The sequence below is a fragment of the Dendrobates tinctorius genome, unplaced genomic scaffold (genome assembly GCF_039654945.1).
Source record: "Dendrobates tinctorius isolate UK_male_01 unplaced genomic scaffold, ASM3965494v1 ptg000111l, whole genome shotgun sequence".
Taxonomy (NCBI): Eukaryota; Metazoa; Chordata; class Amphibia; order Anura; family Dendrobatidae; genus Dendrobates; species Dendrobates tinctorius.
This window is the reverse complement of record NW_027361779.1, coordinates 2,759,109-2,780,979: the sequence shown is the minus strand read 5'-3', so window position 1 is coordinate 2,780,979 and position 21,871 is coordinate 2,759,109. Positions and strand designations below refer to the sequence as shown.

At 39.3% G+C, this 21,871-nt stretch overlaps 1 protein-coding gene across 1 annotated transcript in view; it reads left to right on the top strand.

The window, feature by feature from the left end:
- Positions 1 to 21,871, top strand: part of GRIK2 (glutamate ionotropic receptor kainate type subunit 2) — a 1,148,051-nt gene that overhangs the window by 837,712 nt on the left and 288,468 nt on the right. The window contains exon 11 of the mRNA XM_073589495.1: positions 13,122 to 13,345. Coding sequence (XP_073445596.1) covers positions 13,122 to 13,345 — 224 coding nt within the window. The remainder of the gene's footprint in view (positions 1 to 13,121; positions 13,346 to 21,871) is intronic.

Below are 21,871 nucleotides of genomic sequence, written 5' to 3'. Positions count from 1 at the left end.
AAAAACTAAGGTTTCACTGTATAATCTCAAGTCAAATAAACTTGAATAATTAAATTTTGTCCAGTTAGGGAGCAATTGTGTATTCATTTTACCTACTGGTGCTATTGAAAGTGACAACAGATTTGCTAGGTAGGCTATAACACTGCAGCCACCCCCCAAAAAAACAAATAGTTTTGCAGTTGATTGCCACATACAATTCATTTTGTCTTATCTTTCCTGACTAATTCTTCTCTAGTTTTGCATTTTGCAATTGTCTATGTCATTACTAATAGCATGGAGTGGTTACTGCAACCTATTCAGGTTGCACAGGTAGTCCAGCTCTTCCAGGATCACATATCCAACTGTGTCGCCAAGTCACGGGCACTAACCGGGGATGTGCACACAACACGGATCCAGTTAAGCCAGAGAGGAGCGGGGCCGGGTTGCACCCCGCAGGCTACTGGGAGTGAGCGTACCCACAGGGTCACAGGACCTGCGGCATTGGACCCCAGGGGGCGGGACTGGGGTGGAATCCGTGACACTCACCGGAGAGACAGCTGAGAGTGCTGGCAGGAAAAGGTCACCCAAGCCAAGGTAGTGACCAAGAAGGCAGCAACGGGACCAAAGGGAGTATAACAGAAGAGGAGTCAGATGCAGGCCAGGGGTCAGAACCATGGAGGGCAGACGAGGTACAAGAGGGACAGATGAAGCGGGAAGTCAGAGCGGAGCAGAGGTCAAGTACCAGGCAGACAGCAAACAGTACAGAATCACTAGACACAAACCAAGATGGGAGGACAGACAGGATCAGCAACAGGGAATCAAACACAGAGCAGGCACAAGGCACAAGCACACAAGGGTAACACTACTCAGCCGAGGGCAATAGTATAACTGACAGAGTTTGGAGCTTCTTAGGGCTATAAGAAGACCTCCCTGATCCAAAGAGTGTATAATCCAAAGACAGGCCACAACCTTTAAGCCTGACTTGCAGGTCCAAAACCTGCACTAGGATCATGACAATAATAATCCAATTATAGCTACAATAATCTCCATGATTTAGAATCATAGAATCGTAGAGTTGGAAGGGACCTCCTGGGCCATCTGGTCCAACCCCCTGCTCAAAGCAGGATTCGCTAAATCATCCCAGTCAGATGTCTGTCCAGCCTCTGTTTGAAGACTTCCATTGAAGGAGAACTCACCACTTCTCGTGGCAGCCTGTTCCACTCATTGATCACTCTAACTGTCAAAAAGTTTTTTCTAATATCAAATCTGTGTCTCCTCCCATTCAGTTTCATCCCATTGCTTCTAGTCTTTCCTTGTGCAAATGAGAATAAAGTTGATCCTTCTACAATGTGACAGCCCTTTAGATATTTGTAGACAGCTATTAAGTCTCCTCTCAGTCTTCTCTTTTGCAAACTAAACATTCCCAAATCCTGCAACCTTTCCTCATAAGACAGGGTTTGCAGACCGGTCACCATTCTGGTCGCTCTTTTCTGAACTTGCTCCAGTTTGTTGATGTCTTTTTTAAAATGTGGTGCCCAAAACTGGACACAATATTCCAGATGAGGTCTGACCAAAGAGGAGTAGAGGGAAATAATGACTTCACGTGATCTAGACTGTATGCTTGTGTTAATACATCCTAGAATTGCATTTGCCTTTTTTGCTGCTGCATCACACTGTTGACTCATATTCAGTCTGTGATCTATTAGTATACCCAAGTCTTTTTCACATGTGCTGTCACTTAGCCCTATTCCTCCCATTCTATATATGCTTTTTTCATTTTTACTGCCCAGATGTAGTACTTTGCATTTCTCCCTGTTAAAAACCATTCTGTTAGTTGCTGCCCACTTCTCCAGTTTATTTAAATCTTTTTGAATCCTCTCTCTCTCTTCTCTAGTATTAGCTATCCCTCCTAGCTTTGTGTCATCAGCAAATTTAATCAGTTTACCCTCAATTCCTTCATCTAAATCGTTGATAAAGATGTTGAACAATACAGGGCCCAGGACAGAGCCCTGTGGTACCCCACTTGAGACATTCTTCCAACTGGATGTGCAGCCATTTACGACCACTCTTTGGGTCCGATCACTAAGCCAGTTATGAATCCACCTAACAGTTGCCTTGTCCATTCCATACTTAGTCATTTTTTCAATAAGGATTGTATGAGAGACTTTGTCAAATGCTTTGCTGAAGTCAAGATATACTATATCTACAGCATTTCCTTGATCCACCCAATCAGTGATACCGTCATAGAAGGAAATTAAGTTAGTCTGACATGACTTATTAGTTACAAACCCATGCTGACTCTGTTTAATCACTTCATTCTTATCCAGGTATTGACATACATGTTGTTTAATAATTTGTTCAAAGATCTTTCCTGGTATAGAAGTCAGACTCACCGGCCTATAGTTGCCTGGGTCCACCTTCTTCCCCTTTTTGAAGATAGGAACAACATTTGCCCTTCTCCAGTCTTCTGGCACTTCTCCTGTTCTCCAAGAATTTTCAAAGATTATTCTCCTGTGGATGCAAACAATCACACATATCTTTATTACAGGTGTAGCTAGGTGTTGAACTCAGGGAGGGGCAAAACATTTGAGTGGGTCCTACACAGGTAACCCTGAATACAACTATAGTGGCACACCCTAATTGTGGGCATAGGGGAACCTCAGCCAATGACCATGGCATTACTGAAAATAAATCTCTATGAAAAATCAACACTGTAATTACCACTATATGATGCTAGATACCTCTACTGCAGAACATACAGTATAGGAGATTACAGTACAGTTATAATTAGGGATTTACATCTGATGTTCCTTCTGATGGAAACATTCACTTTTCCCATCTGGCCCAGACTGACATGACAACTTCTCCAGCCTGGACTCAGCTGTAGATATTACAACAAAGACACATATGATTTATCACTTTTTCAGCAACGTTCCCATCTATTCCCTGCCTGCACAACCTCCTCATCCCATTGATACCCCAATACTGAACTGCGTCTGCCGTATGTGTCCCTATTAATGCACCTGCTGTACAAAAACAAGGCTTCTCTTACTACCCCACATCGCAATGCCACCACTGTGCCACTGTAAAAACAATGTCCACATTTAGTCCCTATAAAGAAAACAAAACTCTGAGTTCCACTATAACAGTAATGCTTTTTATGTGCCCACTTAACATTTAATAATGTCCCCTGAGTCTCCCCATGTACAGATCCCCTATACACAGTATGAGGGACCCTCTGCTCCACTATGCACAGTATATTCCCCCTACAGCTCCCCTATACACAGTATGAGGGGCCCACAGCTGCCATATATAAAGTATGATGGGAAAACAGCTTCCCTATACATAGTATGAAGGGTCCACAGTTTCTCTATGCACAGTATAAAGGGCCCACAGCTACCTTATACATATACATTACAGGGTGAGTCCACAGCTCTCCTATGCACAGTATGAGGGACCCACAGCTGCCCTATACATAGTATGATGGGCCCACTGATCCCTCAAACATAATATAATGACCCCACAGTAGTCCTCACAGTGTATAATGGCCCCCACAGTATCACCCACACTACATATAGGCACTTTCTAATGGCTCCCACAGTAGCCCCAATACTATATATTGACCCTCACTCTTTATAATAGCCTCTATAGTAGTCTCTACACTGCATGATGTCTTCTAAACTGTAGAATGGCACTCACATTAGCTCTCACACTGTATAATGGCCCCACAGTAGTCCCCACACTTTATATTGGCTCCCACACTGTCATCTCACAGTAATCCCCATACTAGCCCCCAAGCTTCATAATGGCCCTCTCATTAGCCCCCAAACTATAATTGCCCCAAACATAGACCTCACACTGTATAATGACCCCCACATTAACTCCCATGCTGTAAAATAGCCCCACATTATATGATGGCTTCCTGAAATTGTATCCTGAAAATGTATTCACATTGGACTAATTGGATTGTGAATAAAATGTAATTATTATTGCATTCCTTTCTTGAGTTTAAGTTCTACTTAAATTAACATTTAATAATATCTGAACCCCCTCCATGTACAGAATTAATGGCCCCGGTATCGGTGATGTAAACAGGTTGTCATGTGATCGCAGGTATACAACTTGCAGTCATGTGTCGACTGCAATCTTTCAGTTTCTCTCAAATCTTTTTTATCAAAAGATGCCAAACTTATCTAGTCGGCACGTGCAAATAGCAAGCATGCGCTTGCATGACTGCCTGAATGCATCTCATCAGACTCATGGCAACAGGCACACTGCTCCTTGCCATGCTTTGGCAGTCTGCAGTCATATAGACTGACTGCAGACTTTTATCCCCAGCCTGGACCAAACCCCTATAAAGGCAGCTTGACAGGTGATACAGTCTGCTCATGGTTTATGCAGCGTGTATCAGCAGCAGCTGCAGTGCCCCAGACTGGCATATTTGTCTTTGTAAAGCTGCAGTGTTTCAGAGAAATACATACTGTTAATAGCTGCTGGGGAGCGAGTGGCGCTGTGCACTAGTCCTACAGACAGGTCCCTTGCTGCTTCTATCTGCCTGCTGACAGTGACTGACAAGTGTCTTCCTACGCGCGTATAGCAGAGACTTGTCAGTTACTGTCAGCGGGAGGGGAGAAACCACCAGGGACCTGTCTGTAGTACTAGTACAAAGCACCATAATGTCAGTGGGTGGGGAAATGCCACCAGGGGACCTGTCTCTAGGACTAGTGCACAGAGCTGCTCACTCCCCAGCAGCTATTAAAAGCACGTTTTTCTCTTAAATGCTGCAGCTTTAGAGAGACACACATGCCTGGTGAGATACTACAGCCAGGGCCTGATACTGGCTGCACAAACTATGAGCAGCATGTATCACCAATCAGGAGAAGAGAACTTTAATAACTTTATTACAACAATAATAAGTTTCTTACTATGACATTATTACATATAATGCAGCTCATGTCGTGGTTAATGTATGGGGGCTTGTTATACTCACAGGCTGGGCCTATAATAAAACCCCAGCTGTAAGAATAATAAACCCCCTCCCTCCCCTTCAGCTCCTAAACAGGACTTGCCTGTTGACAGGAGTGGCCGTAGATCTGGGTGGGCCCCTTCATGTGATGGGGCCTGGAGCGTCGGCCCCCTCTGCCCCCTCAGTAGCTATTCTACTATTACTAATTGAGTTCACTATCTTATATATGTAATAACATGCTTTGCTTTTGTTGCACAGCAAAAGGTTAACTTTAAAAACACAAAGCATTTAAAAAAGCTAAAAAATAAATAGATCAATGCCCAAACCATGGTATATACAAACCATATAGTTAGAATGTATACATGACCTTTACATTTACTACTACATTTGCCTTGGGCAATCTGTTTTTCTGCAAACTTTAAGCATTGATATTTTTATTACATATAAAACATGTTAGAAATATCACATCTCATAACATTAGGGAATGTAAGTATATTTTTTATACTTGAGTTTCCTTTTCCAAAATTAGAATTCATGCAAAGATATTTTCCTAAGGGTAGAGAAAAGGAAACAAGGTTAAATAATGGTATTTTACCGGAGGTGAACTTGTACTGATTTGTTCTATAAAAAAAAAAATCATATTCTACTTGCAAATATAATTTTTCTTTATTCAATATAAACATACAGAGTATCTATAATTTCAGGAAAGTTATTCAGCAACAGTTCGAGTGGAGGTAATTAAAATATAAATAAATATTTTTTAAAAAGCATGAGTAGGTAAAAGCAATTTCCGGGATTATGCCCAATCTTACATGTTTTGATGCCATACTATGAATAAGAACATGATAGTTTGAAACGTGTAAATTGGCAATATTTCCTGGAATTGCTTTTTTCTACTCATTTTTTTTTTTAAATATTTCTCTAATAAATGGCTGTTTTATTTACCTTCCCCGGATAAATCGATAACCTCCCTGACATTGTTCTGCTCTGCTACTGACACAGCTTTCTCCCTTGCACTGCCAGAAGGACCATACCTTCAATATCAGTGAGCTGGAAACAAGTCCTTTTTTCTTCTAGGGTATCTATAACATATGCAAAGGATAAAGATTCAACTTTACAAATGCTATATGCTGTCATTTTAGAAATATCATAATGTAATGCCTTAGAATAGTCATTACTTAAAGACATGAGGTATAAAATAACATTAAGTTACTGTGTAGACATTATATATATATATATACACTCACTGGCCACTTTATTAGGTACACCTGTCCAACTGTGTGTTAAGACTTAATTTCTAATCAGCCAATCACATGGCGGCAACTCAGTGCATTTAGGCATGTAGACATGGTCAAGACAATCTCCTGCAGTTCAAACCGAGCATCAGTATGGGGAAGAAAGGTGATTTGAGTGCCTTTGAACGTGGCATGATTGTTGGTGCCAGAAGGGCTGGTCTGAGAATTTCAGAAACTGCTGATCTACTGGGATTTTCACGCACAACCATCTCTAGGGTTTACAGAGAATGGTCCGAAAAAGAAAAAAAATCCAGTGAGCGGCAGTTCTGTGGCCGGAAATGCCATGTTGATGCCAGAGGTCAGAGGAGAATGGGCAGACTGGTTCGAGCTGATAGAAAGGCAACAGTGACTCAAATTGCCACCCGTTACAACCAAGGTAGGCAGAAGAGCATCTCTGAACGCACAGTGCGTCGAACTTTGAGGCAGATGGGCTACAGCAGCAGAAGACCACACTGGGTACCACTCCTCTCAGCTAAGAACAGGAAACTGAGGCTACAATTTGCACAAGCTCATCGAAATTGGACAGTAGAAGATTGGAAAAACGTTGCCTGGTCTGATGAGTCTCGATTTCTGCTGCGACATTCGGATGGTAGGGTCAGAATTTGGCGTAAACAACATGAAAGCATGGATCCATCCTGCCTTGTATCAACGGTTCAGGCTGGTGGTGGTGGTGTCATGGTGTGGGGAATTTTTTCTGGGCACTCTTTGGACCCCTTGGTACCAATTGAGCATCGTTGCAACGCCACAGCCTACCTGAGTATTGTTGCTGACCATGTCCATCCCTTTATGACCACAAAGTACCCAACATCTGATGGCTACTTTCAGCAGGATAATGCGCCATGTCATAAAGCTCGAATCATCTCAGATTGGTTTCTTGAACATGACAATGAGTTTACTGTACTCAAATGGCCTCCTCAGTCACCAGATCTCAATCCAATAGAGCATCTTTGGGATGTGGTGGAACGGGAGATTCGCATCAGGGATGTGCAGCCGACAAATCTGCGCCAACTGTGTGATGCCATCATGTCAATATGGTCCAAAATCTCTGAGGAATGCTTCCAGCACCTTGTTGAATCTCTGCCACGAAGAATTGAGGCAGTTCTGAAGGCAAAAGGGGGTCCAACCCCTTACTAGCATGGTGTACCTAATAAAGTGGCCAGTGAGTGTATATATATATATATATATATATGAAAATAAGTGTTTGATACCCTTTTGACTTTGCACATTTTCCCACCTACAAAGAATTGAGAGGTCTGTAATTTTTATCATAGGTACACTGTAACTCTGAGATTCGGAATATTAAAAAAATTAATCATTGTATGATTTCTGCATAACTAATTTGCATTTTATTGCATGAAATAAGTATGTGATACAAAGAAAAACAGAACTTAATATTTGGTACAGAAACCTTTTGCAATTACAGTGCAGAGTTTAGATGTTTCCTGTAGTTCTTGACCAAATTTGCATACACTGCATCAATGATTTTGGCCTACTCCTCCATACAGATATCTTCCAGATCTTTCAGGCTTTGGGTCTATCACTGGGCAATGTTGAGTTTCAGCTCCCTCAAAAAATGTTCTATTGGGTTCATGTCTGGAAACTGGCTAGGCCAGTCCAGGACCTTGAAGGGCTACTTACGGAGCCACTCCTTAGTTGTCCTGGCTGTGTGTTTTGGGTCATTGTCATGCTGGAAGACTCAGCCACTACCCATTTTCATTGCTCTTACTGAGAGAAGGAAATTGTTAGCCAAAATCTTTTGATACATGACCCCATCCATCTTCCCTTTAATTCAATGCAGTTGTCCTGTCCCTCTTGCAGCAATGCACCTCCAAAGTATGATGTTTCCCCACCTTGCTTCATGGTTGGAATGGTGTTCTTGGGGTTGTACTTCTTCTTCCTCCATCTAACCATGTGACCTTTCCCCATGCCTCCTCTGTATCATCTGAATGGACATTGGTGAACTTCAAATGGACTGGACATGTGCTGATGGGAGCATGGGGGCCTTTCATGCCCTGCAGGATTTTTATCCATGACATTGTAGTGTGTTACTAATGGTAATTTTTGAAACTGTGGTCCCAGCACTCTTCAGGTATTAGACTAGGTCCACCCATGTAGTTATGGGCTGATTCCTGACCGTTCTCACAATTATCCTTTTTCCACAAGGCGAGATCATGTATGGAGTCCCAGAACATGGAAGATTGACAGTCTTGTGTTCCTTCCATTTTCTAATAATTGTGCAACAGTTGTTACTTTCTCACCAAGCTGCTTGCCTATTATAATGTATCCCATCCTAGCCTTGTTTAGGTCTACAATTTTTTCCCCGATGTCCTTAGACAGCTGTTTGGTCTTACCAATGGCAGAGAGGTGGAAGTGTGATTGTTTGAGTGTGTGGAAAGGTGATGTTTATACAGGTAATATCTAGAGTTAAGCAAATTTTTTTGGATTCGGTTCCGAATATGATCGGCAGTGAATATTGTTCCTCCAATATTCGTTGAACACAACTGAATGTCATTAGAGTCAATAGGAGTAGACATTACTGAATAGGTTCAGAACAAATCATCAAACATACATTTGGCATGAGAAGGGATTCAATACGGCACAAATATGGCAAATTCAGATTCGGTGACCAAATCCAAACAAATTTGCTCAACTCTAGTAATGAGTTCAAACAGTTGCAATATATACAAGTAATGAGTGCAGACTAGGAGAAGTTCTTAAACAAAACTAACAGGTCAATGGGAGACAGAATTCTTGCTGGTTGGTGGGTAATCAAATACTTATTTCATGCAATAAAATGCAATTTAATTATTTAAAAATCATATAATATGATTTCCTGTTATTTTCTTATTTTTAAATTTTGTCTCTTGCAGTTGAAGTGTACTTGGGATAAAAATTACAGACCTCTCCATTCTTTACAGATGGCAAAATAGTCAGTGTATCAAATACTTATTTTCCGCACTGTATATTATATATACTGTACATGTAAATATATACAGTATATACAATATATATATATATATATATATATACACACACATATACTGCTCAAAAAAATAAAGGGAATGCTAAACAATACAATGTATTGCTCCGTAATCCCTTTATTTTTTGAGCAGTATATATATATATATATATATATATATATATATATATACTAAATTGTCATAGCTAGTATATGCATGTAGAAGTTATGACAATTGCTGTAGTTTATGAAATAACAAAACCTTGTACTATTGCCAAGCATTAAATCCGTCACATCTGGCCAATTTCCATGTTTTTGTTTCTTACCCCCTTTCTTTTAAGAGCAATATCTTTTTTATTCTTTCATCAATATAGCCATATAAGAGCTTCTTTTTTGCAAGACAAGTTATATGTTTTAATGACACCATTCATTTTATCATGTGATGCACTGGGAAGCATGAAAAAAATCTAAATTCGATCAGCTTCTGACAAAAGTGCAATTTCACAATTGTTTATGGGGGTTTTATTTACCATATTCTTTATATAGGAAACTGATCTGTTAATTTAGTTCACCAAGTCTGTATGAGTATGGAGATACCAAATATGCATAGTTTTTTTTTAATTATGTGATGAAAAAAATCATGAATTTGTAAGAAAAAAGAATTTTGTTTTTTTTTTCCATTTTCTGAAATCATTAATGCCTTAATTGTTTGGGATATGTGGCTCTCTAAGGGCTTATTTTTTGCACCCTGAGCTTATGTTTTTACTGATACCATTTTGGGGTAGATACAATGTTTTGATCACCTCTTATTGCATTTTATTGAAATGGTGTGAAGGCCAAAAAAAATAATTTTGGTGTTTAGCTTTTTTTTCATCACACTGTTTACCAATCAGATTACTTTATTATCTATTTTGATAGATTGGACTTTTATGAATGCAGTGATACCAAATATGTCTTGTTTTTTGTTGTTTGTCTTATATTTAATGAGAAAAATGGGGTGATTTGAACTTTTGTGTTTTTAATTTTTTCCTTATTTTTAAAATCTTTTTTTTTTTACTTTTTCTTTATGTATTAGTCCCCGTAGGGTACTCAAGGCTGGTAATATTTTATTTATTGTGCTATACATAGCATTGCAGTAGCACTGATATGTATAGAGAAAATTACTTTTTTCTTTGTATGCCAGCTTTACACTGGCTTTCCCTGGAAAATCATAATGACATGCACAAGGGTCTTCAGCAGACCCCCGGCTGCCAAAGCAATCCATTAGTGCCTTGCAATTACGTCACAGGCATGCTGATGGGCATGTGGAATGATGTGCTCACCTGCAGGTGCTTGTTAAATGATGCTGTCAGAGATTGGCAGTGTGATTTAACAGGTTAACAGACCTGGCTGTTAAGGTACTGTCACGCTAAGCAATATCGCTAGCAATATCGCTATAACTTGTGACGTGTCTGATACTTACCTACAACCCGCTCCCCCGCTGGTTATCGCTGATCGCGCGAGAGCGTCCTGGACTGTTTCTCGTCGTCAGCTTCCTGTGGCGCTTCCTGCTATAACAACGAGCGACACGTGGAGCCGGGCGGGAGGACGCAGGATCGCCTGGTGTGACAGGTAAGTAGTGACCCCCGACCCCTGCAATGTCGCTAGTGAGATCTGCCTGTGTGGCAGCTCACTAGCGACCACTTAACGATGTACCAGCAATCCTGACCACGTCATATCGCTGGTCGGGATCGCTGGTACATCGCTAAGTGTGACAGTACCTTTAGAGCCACATAATGGTTAATGAAATCAGCTGTACTGTGCTTTGTAAGATTCAGGTTCAGAATGAAGGACTCCATCAAAGTCACAGAGTCGACATAGGTCATAGCAGGACATGATATGTTGCTATGGTGTTAAAACACATCATTGTGGCACATGCTTTGCTGTGATTTTCTTAGAAGAGAGATATAACAACTACAATAAAAGATAAAAGATTGCTACTTATTTCCGATATTACATTCTATCTTATTTAAAGTACTTTCCGAATCTGCTTTCTACTAAAAAAGTAAGGCTTCAAAGTAAGTATGTTATCAACTTAATTTTTTAGTGGAAACAAAATGTGAATACAAATTGTCTACTATAGCTTTTTTATGTATATAATTATTTACCAATAATGACACTCTTCATTGTAATCTGTTCAGTTCATATTTTTAATATGTGAACACATTTTCCCATAAAACATCTGCAAATAACAATAACTTTTGGTTGGTATGTACCAGGTATCAGTTGAGCTTTGTATTTTGTTGAAAACAAGAATGCCAGATTTGTTGCCAATTATGCACATTCTGCATCTAACTAGAATGCAATGTACTGGACATGCTATTGGGTTTAAACAAACAACCTTTTAAAGCTAAAATAATTTTATATGGGTTTCGGGACATACTCCATTTCATGAGCGACTGTAATTCTTTGTATTGTACACGTGGACTATGCCACTGATTTGTGACACATTAGTGTCATCATCCACTGTGAAAATATCTGCTCCTTCAGAATATAGTGAAAATGTTGTAGAGGATGGAGATTCTTTTGCGGAGAAAAGGTTCTGGTGTTCTTTTTATTAAAAGTATTGTGAATTGAATTAAATTTCTATTGATTTTACAGCACAGTTTATTTTAGGCATCTTTTCACAATTTTTTTCCCCTACAAATGTTTTATGTATTTATAATAAAACACCCTTGATTATATGCTTTTTTATTACTGCTCTATTTGTTTGCTTATAATCATTATTGTGACTGTAACGATTCCACCCAACAATGAGCTCTCTGTACAATTGTTGACAGCTCATTTGTCCAGTCTGGTGAAGGGCATGCTGAGCTGTCTGTGTTTATATTGACGCCTCGACCGTCCAATCTGTCTTTTTCCTTTGAGGCTAGTTTCACACTAGCTTATTTTCCACGCAGTGCTCGGCGCTGCTAAGCCCCGTCCCCTGCTCGCTCCCTGCCCGCCCCATCCGGTCATCGCCGCCTACTATCGCACATGGCTGCATGCGATCTGCGCACCCTATCTTTAGCATAGGGTGCGCAGACCGTGCGCTGGCCGTGCGCTAGTAGGATTTTAGCGTGCACTGCGCACTTTTGAAGGTGCGCCAAGTGTGCCAAAATGCAACATGGTGTGTTGGGTGCACACTGGCGCACCTTCAAAAGTGCGCAGCGGATGCTAAAATCCTACTAGCGCATGGTCTGCACACCCTATGCTAAAGATAGGGTGCGCAGATCGCATGCAGCCGTGTGCGATAGTAGGCGGCGATGACCGGATGGGGCGGTCAGGGAGCCGGCAGGGGGCGGGGCTTAGCGGCGCCGAGCACTGCATGGAAAATAAGCTAGTGTGAAACTAGCCTGAGAGTGTTTATATTCCATAGCATACTGCTGGTTTCCATGGAACTTTTCCAATAGTGCCTATCCAGACCCTGACCAAGAGTGAGCAGTAGTTACATTCTAGAACAAGTTTTAACTCCTAAAATACCATCCACCTCACGCTAATTTATTGATGTCCCAAACAGTCCCCATCACTGCTCTCACTGTCTGTAGCTGTGTGCTTGTTCATCTGCTCTGTTGTCTTTATATGTAAATATAGTGATAGAAGTGTACACTCCAGAACAAGTTACTGGGAGCTGAATCTGTTACAACAGGAGCTTTATAATTCTCCTAATACTACAGTTCTGCTGGTCACTAGAACTGTCACTAAAGGAGGAGAGACCACCCTGTCAGAAACCAGGAAGTGAAAGAGACTGCATAGCTCATAGCTGCTAAAAAAAAACCTTGAGAATAACCTTTTAAGCTGAATAATTCCAATTGTTTACATTCAATACTAGAGTAACTAGTGTTTTAATTTTCATGTTAAACTTACAAGAATTTTGTTTTCTCTTTTTTTTCTCTCTAAACAGAAAGCTGATCTTGCAGTTGCTCCATTGGCCATCACGTATGTTAGAGAACAAGTCATCGACTTCACCAAACCATTTATGACTCTTGGAATAAGTATTTTGTACCGAAAACCTAATGGTACAAACCCTGGCGTCTTCTCCTTCCTGAATCCTCTTTCCCCTGATATCTGGATGTATATTCTGCTGGCTTACTTGGGTGTCAGTTGTGTGCTCTTTGTCATAGCCAGGTAACATTTCTACCTCGTGATTGTTTGACAATTATGTCACTTATTTTCCCTTGCTGTAATTGTCAAAGGTCACATGTTATATTCTTTTATTTTATGACTTATGCTCTATATACATAAGTCGTATTAAGGCTCTCACTACTTACTGTTAATATAAAACTTTATATGTAATGAGGCTATAGAATGTAGCTTATTTCATATTGAGTATTTAGCCTCATATATGAAGTTATACTTCTTATTTTGTAAGCATAAAAGATGGATATTTTACTTGCATTAATATAAATGATATAGGATTGTATCTACATCAAGCGCTGATAAGTTACAGTATGTATTGAAGGGGTTGTCCACATCCAAAATTTAAAGCCTATTGTTTTAGAATGGTTTATTTTTTCCCATTCTGAACTTTTTTTTAAATTATGAAAGCTGACAATTCCATTTTGTTATTAAGGTAATAAGACTTGATTAAAGAAGAAATATTTATCTAATGAATCCCCAGTCACTCCTGTTCTGATTCTGCTAACTTTCCTATCGGTTTCTACTTCCTGCTGCTGTGGTGATGTCCCGCCACATGAATGGCTACTGCTTATCTCCTCAGAAAAGAAATTGATAAGGTGCTAAATCCCACGGCTTGATCCTTACCTTACTAAGAGTTGGGAGGCCCTCAGTCACATTAGTTGGTCTGCTGATGCCTCTAACATATGTAAGTTTGGACAACTTTAATGTGTATTGAGGCCTTAAAGCTCGGCAATTTAGAAAGCATAGTTATATCATAAGATAACATTCATTATAAATGAAAACACAATGACTGATGATTTGTCCTTGTTAAATTATGTAATATCCAAGTTCTCTTGTTTGGATACGTAGTATATAACGGACTCAAGTATTAGTGCCTCCTTGTGAAAATATTAAATGCAGTCTGACATTTCCCACCTTTTTTTGCTAATAAAACAGCTCTATTTCACTAATAATGTTCTTTACCTACTCTATGAAAGTAGACAAAAATACAAATTGTAAAATGTTGTGTACATTAAATTAAATTATTTTAAATAAATTAAACGAATAATCTAAATGTACAGTAAATAAATTGAAACCTGTTAGCCCTGCCAACAGGAATAGATAATTTTTTCTCTATGATTCAATTGAAAAAGTACATTTTAAAGGAGAATTACGAAAAGAGGTACATGCCTTTTCATTTAGAAAAACTTTGAAAAAGCCTTCCCTTTGTATAGAAATACCATAGAGGTGTATTGTTTAGTGTTCCCTTTATTTTTTGAGCAGTATATTTACCTTGTCAGTACCATCTTAAATCTACTTTTTTTCATCTCCACATATATTTCTTCACGTAATATTTCAGAAATCCTTTGTATAACATCATAACAAATCAAATAGGCATACATAGCATACATTAAAATTATGTAAACAAGTAAGAATTACACTTTGAGGAAATTATTTTACTAGTAGCAGAGATATAAAAATAGTTAAAAACGGGATTCCAAAGTAAATCTTAAGTATATATTATGCATTATTTATATGTAGTCACCTTTTAGCCACCATATTTATTTTATTTGCAGTGTGAATTTCCTGAAATCTTTTTTGTAAAGTTCAAACATAACTGGATAAACAATTACCGGTATGTGAATTTGACAAATGTCCTATAAATTTGTGCCATATAGAAAACCATTTGAAAATACCACTAATAGTTCTCCACAATCTTACAAACTATACAAGCTGCCCATAGGGGGCAGTTGGGGGCATGCAGGGAGAAATCTCACAGCTCCTACTAGCCAATGCATCTTAATAGGGGAATGCAATTGGAAGTGTGTGTGTGTATGCGTGCGTATGGGGGATGTGACAAGGATGTAAGCATATCTCTTTTTAGGTGGTTGGTGGGGTAAGAATAAGAAGTACCCTAACGGGATCAATTAAAATCTTTGCTGTGGCTCCCAATCACATTATCTCTATAAGGATTCTTGACATACTATATTATATGCTGAATGCTATACTAAACAGTTACTGGTGAGAGCCTTAACAATCGTGCAGCATTTTAGATTTGGAATGCTGCATTTGTGAATTAACTATTGCTTCAGGTAAATGTAGTGTAATTCTGATGTATTGTTTTTTTATTGGTCATTAAAGTATCAATTGCCTTGTTTTTACTGTCCCTTATATGTTTGTCTATTCATGTTGAATTTGTATCTTTTTTTATATTGAAATCAGACTTTCACTGAGGCTGCGAGAATGTTTAGGTCTGTTTTCAGTTTGTCCTTCCTTTAAGCAGAATATTTCATTTTCATTTTTGACCTTGCTTCAAATATTTCACACAATAAAATACAGTTGTGGCCAAAAGTATTGACACTCTTGCAATTCTGTCAGATAATAATCAGTTTCTTCCTGAAAATGATTGAAAACACAAATTCTTTGGTATTATTATCTTCATTTAATTTGACTTAAATGAAAAAACACAAAACAAACTGTCCTAAAGCCAAATTGGATATAATTCCACAACAAGCATAAAAAAGAGGGTGGACAAAAGTATTGGCACTGTTCGAAAAATCATGTGATGCTTGTGTAATTAACAGCACCTGTAACTTACCTGTGGCACCTAACAGGTGTTGGCAATAACTAAATCAAACTTGCAGCCAGTTGACATGGATTAAAGTTGACTCAACCTCTGTCCTGTGTCCTTGTGTGTACCACATTGAGCATGGACAAAAGAAAAAAGACCAAAGACCTGTCTGACAACTTGAGAAACCAAATTGTGAGGAAGTATGAGAAATCTCAAGGCTACAAGTCCATGTTCAAAGACCTGAATGTTCCTCTGTCTACCGTGCGCAGTCTCATCAAGAAGTTTAAAGTCCATGGCACTGTGGCTAACCTCCCTAGATGTGGACGGAAAAGAAAAATTGACAAGAGATTTCAACACAAGATTGTGTGGATGTTGGATAAAGAACCTCGACTAACATCCAAACAAGTTCAAGCTGCCCTGCAGTCCAAGGGTACAACAGTGTCAACCCATACTATCCGTCGGCGTCTGAATGAAAAGGGACTGTATGGTAGGAGACCCAGGAAGACCCCACTTCTTACCCCGAGACATAAAAAAGCCAGGCTAGAGTTTGCCAAAACTTACCTGAAAAAGCCTAAAACGTTTTGGAAGAATGTTCTCAGGTCAGATGAGACAAAAGTAGAGCTTTTTGGGCAAAGGCATCAACATAGAGTTTACAGGAGAAAAAAAAAGGCATTCAAAGAAAAGAACACAGTCCCTACAGTCAAAAATGGTGGAGGTTCCCTGATGTTTTGGGGTTGCTTTGCTGCCTCTGGCACTGGACTGCTTGACGGTGTGCATGGCATTTTGAAGTCTGAAGACTACCAACAAATTTTGCAGCATAATGTAGGGCCCAGTGTGAGAAAGCTGGGTCTCCCTCAGAGGTCATGGGTCTTCCAGCAGGACAATGACCCAAACACACTTCAGAAAGCACTAGAAAATGATTTGAGAGAAAGCACTGGAGACTTCTAAGGTGGCCAGCAATGAGTCCAGACCTGAATCCCATAGAACACCTGTGGAGAGATCTAAAAATGGCAGTTTGGAGAAGGCACCCTTCAAATTTCAGGGACCTGGAGCAGTTTGCCAAAGATGAATTGTCTAAAATTCCAGCAGAGCATTGTAAGAAACTCATTGATGGTTACCGGAAGCGGTTGGTCGCAGTTATTTTGACTAAAGGTTGTGAAACCAATTATTAGGCTGAGGGTGCCAATACTTTTGTCTAGCCCATTTTTGGAGTTTTGTGTGAAATGATCAATGTTTTGCTTTTTGCTTCATTCTCGTTTGTGTTTTTTCATTTAAGACAAATTAAATGAAGATAATAATACCAAAGAATTTGTGTTTGCAATCATTTTCAGGAAGAAACTGAGTATTATCTGACAGAATTGCAGGGGTGTCAATACTTTTGGCCACAACTGTATAATGAAGAACAGGATTCAAGGAACTAGTAGCAATTAGTGATAGATGCAAAATTTTGTTTTTTTTTCCACAGAGTCACAAAATACTATCATTCTGTGTTATAGGGTTTTCTTAAATTATGCAGTTAATAGATTTAAATTAATACCTTCAGATAATTTCCTCATAGGCTGTTTAGTTTTATAAATATCTAAATTAGTAATAATAATAATAAACTCTTTTTGTAACATTCATTGCTACATGTATCTGTTCTAGTTAGTACTAACTGGATTTAGGTGAAAATGCCAATCTCTAACTCTAAAATAATCTGTCAGTTGCCTCAATCCTTCTAAGCCATCTATATGGGCATCTAGGTCATAAAAGCTGAATAAAATTATACCTTAACATATGTTGTCCAATTTCTTACTCCAGAGAAATACATGTTTTTCTTAATATGTAAATGAGCTGTTAAGTTCTATGGTCCGGACACTGATCTACACGATAATCTGCCTCCAGGGCTTACTTTAAATGAAAGGCGACATATGTGAGACATGTAATGATTGACAGTCTGCTCGTCTGATCTACATGTCTCACACTGATAATAAATCCTTTCATTTAAAATAAGCTCTGGAGGCAGATTTTCGGGGAGATCAATGTCCAGCCCATAGATCTTTACAGCTCATTTCCATATAAAGAAAAACATCCATTTCTCTGGAATATTAAATCAGATCACAGATATCAAAGATTAATATTATTCAGGTTCCGATGATCTGCATGCCCCTATAGATGGCTTATGTGGGATGATGCTACTGACAGAGTCCCCTTCAAAGAGAACCTGTCACATCATTTTTCAGCTGTAAGCTGCAGCCACTGCCTTTCAGGGCTTATCTACAGCATTCTATAATGCTGTAGATAAGCCCCCAATCTAACCTGAAAGAGGAGAAAAACAAGTTTTATTATACTCACCCAGGGTGGTCCAGTCCAATGGGCATTGCAGGTCCGGCGCCTCCCATCTTCATGCGATGTTGTCATCTTCCTTGCTTCGTGTCATGGCTCCTGCGCAGGTGAACTGATCTACCTTGTTGAGGGCAGAGCCAAGTACTGCAGTGCACAGGCACTTGGCCTCTCTGACCTTTTCCGGTGCCTGTGCACTGCAGTGCTTGGCTCTGCCCTCAACAGGGCAGATCAGTATGCCTGTGCAGGAGCCATGACATGAAGCAAGGAAGATGAGAAGAGAGAACAAAAATTTGGATTTTAAATATGCTCATTGTAATATAACAAGGTTGATGCAAATTTCCAATAAAATAATAACATTTTATTAATAATGCTACCTTTAAAAGTATAATGTTTTAATGATCACACTTAGATAATTAGATAAAAGTCCCTATAAAAGTCCACAGCAACATAGGTTCATAGAAAAATATTGTTGAAAGTGTTGATATGACATTACTAAACATTTATATATTTGCACAAAAATCTATTTCAGAGTACCATGCTCAAACAATTTATAAAAAATACTTGCTTGCACTAAAAAAAAAGTTTCAAAATGTATTGATAAATATAATTTTTATATTGATGTTTTTGAAAAAAAAAGAAAAACAAGAGAAAATGTTTTTGAAAGAATATAATCAAATTCATTAATAAAACAGATGGAACCAAGATCATATTATAAGTATTTCTTGTCTCTTAAACCATATATAGTTGTTCACATGCATAATGCAAATATCATAACTATAAGCATCCCCATATCCATATGCAAAAAATAATCTAAAAAAATAAATCTGTGACTGTCAGAGTGCACTTATTGACCAAAAAATGAGAAGCAATAAACACTTATTCAATATACACACTGCTGTTTCTTTCATTTTTTGTGTACAAACTGTATTTGAAGTAAGGGCAAAAATGTTATTAGGTTATTGTTTGTTACTGGCGTTTTCAACATTATAAGGGGAAAGTGCGACAACTGTCATCTAAGTTGGTTCAGAATATGCATCAAATGTTTTATCATCTAAGCTAAGAATGAAGATGTAGGTAAGTTAACGCAATGTTTAGTACTGTTTATGCATTTTAGAAGCTACAATATTTCCAAACAGATATATGTTATGACTTTGAGGTGAGGTACTATGGTATTTTTCAGGGAAGAAATAGAAATACTCCTCCTCAATATACAGTTGTGCTCAAAAGTCTATATAACACGGCATAATTTTTGTTTTCTTGACTTTTTCAGAGTATATGAATGTTAACATTAAAACTTTTTTTCCATTCATGGTTAGCAGTTGGGTGCAGACATTTATTGTCAAACTACTATGTTTTCTTTTTTTAAATCATAATGACAACCCAAAGCATCCAAATGACCCTGATCAAAAGTTTACATACCCTGGTGATTTTGGCCTGATAATCTTCACAGAACTTGACACAAGTGGGTTTGAATGGCTACTAAAGGTAATATCCTCACCTGTGACCTGTGACAAATCCCAGGAAAATTGTTTGGGATGCAAACAAAAACCCACAAATAACATTAGCTGAAATACTGGACTCTCTGAAAACTAGCAATGTGGCTGTTTCAAGATGCACAATAAGGAGGCACTTGAAGAAAACTGGGCTGCATGGTCAAGTTGCCAGGAGAGAGTCAAATGACCATGATCAAAAGTTTACATACCCCATTTCTTAATACCATGTGTTGCCCCCTCTAACATCATTGACGGCTTGAAGTCTTTTGTGGTAGTTGTGGATGAGGTTCATTATTTTCTCAGATGGTAAAGCTGCCCACTCTTCTTGTCAAAAAGCCTCCAGTTCCTGTAAATTCCTGGGCTGTCTAGCATGAATTGTGTGCTTGAGATCGCCCCAGAGTGGCTCAATGATATTGAGGTCAGGAGACTGAGATGACCACTCCAGAACCTTCACTTTGTTCTGCTGTAGCCAATGACAGGTTGACTTGGCCTTGTGTTTTGGATCATTGTCATGTTGGAATGTCCAAGTACGTCCCATGTGCAGCTGATAATTGCAAATTTGCCTCCAGTATTTGCTGATAATGTGCTGCATTCAACTTTCCTTCATCTTTAACCAAGTTTCCTGTGCTTTTGTAGCTCACACATCCCCAAAACATCAGTGATTCACCTCCATGCTTTACAGCAGGAATGGTGTTCCTTTCGTTATAGGCCTTTTTGACCTTTCTCCAAATGTAACGTTTATGGTTGTGGCCAAAAAGTTCAATTTTGGTCTCATGACTATAAATTACCTTGTTCAAGAAATTTTGAGGCTTGTTTTTTTGCTGTTTTGCATATTGTAGGTGAGATGCTTTATGCATTTGTGCAGTAATGCCTTTCTTCTTTTGACTCGACCATGCAGCCCATTTTTTTTCAAGTGCATCCTTATTGTGCATCTTGAAATAGCCACACTGCTAGTTTTCAGAGAGTCCAGTGTTTCAGTTGATGTTATTTGTGGGGTTTTTTGCATGCCAAACAATTTTCCTGGCATTTGTCACAGGTGAGGATGTTACCTTTATTTGCCATTCAAACCCATTTGTGTCAACTACTCTGCATGTTATCAGGCCAAAATCACCAGGGTATGTATTAGGCACCAGGATTCTCCTACTGCATGGAGTAGATCCCAAGCCTTGTCTGCTTCTGTGGTCTCCCATTCAGCTTTGGCCACTGCAGTAGCTGCTGAGCATAGACGTCAGTTCCAGCATCTTGCTCAGGCTCATCCTGTTCATTTGGTTACTGCTGGCTCTCCAGCCAAGTCTATGGTAACCAGCGATAGGCAGTGACAACCAGATGCTCTGAAGCCTAAGTCCAGAAATCACCTTACTGAGCATGTCCGTGAGGCAGCGTCTGCTCATTGGTGGTCGAACGTTTGCTGCACTGGTGAGGTGGCGGCTCTGGATTGGCTTGCAGGCGATGTCTTGGCCAACTGGGCATGAGGGTTTGGGGAGGAGCTTGGTGCATAAAAGGCTCCCAATGGTGCTCATGGGCACCCTAGTACCATTGATGTGTGGTTATGTGTGTGGAGACTATACCACTCTGCCTGCATGTGCTATTGGCCATTTAGCTTGTGACTGAACTTGTAGGTAGGCAGCTAGCATCAGTGGGGGTAATTAGGTGCTTGGCATAGCATCCTGAGTTTGCAGAGTGTGCCCAACCCATAGTTAGGGCTCCATACTCAGCGCCTGTTTTGTTATCATGTGGTACTGACACAGTTCTGTTGCAGAGCGGGTTCAGTCCACATGCTTTGTCCTGTGATGGATAGCTGGACTTAGCCCTTTCTACTCATTTGTACTGTTCCTCTTTGTGGAGTAACAGAGCTTGGAATTGCATTTTGTTCAAACTGAGTGGCATTAACTCTGGCATTCGCTCGCCATGTGCACCACCATTGTTTACACTTGCAGCAATTTCATATCTCTGCACGGTGGACCCTGGGTTGTGATTGCAATTTATAATTTATTTTAATTTAGTGCAATCCACCAATCCTGAAAACTTTTGATCAAACCCATTTGTATGTTTTTGGTTGTCATTATGATTTAAAAAGAGAAAGCACAGTAGTTTAACAATAAATACCTTCAAAGCAAATAATCTACCGAGGTATGTAAACGTTTG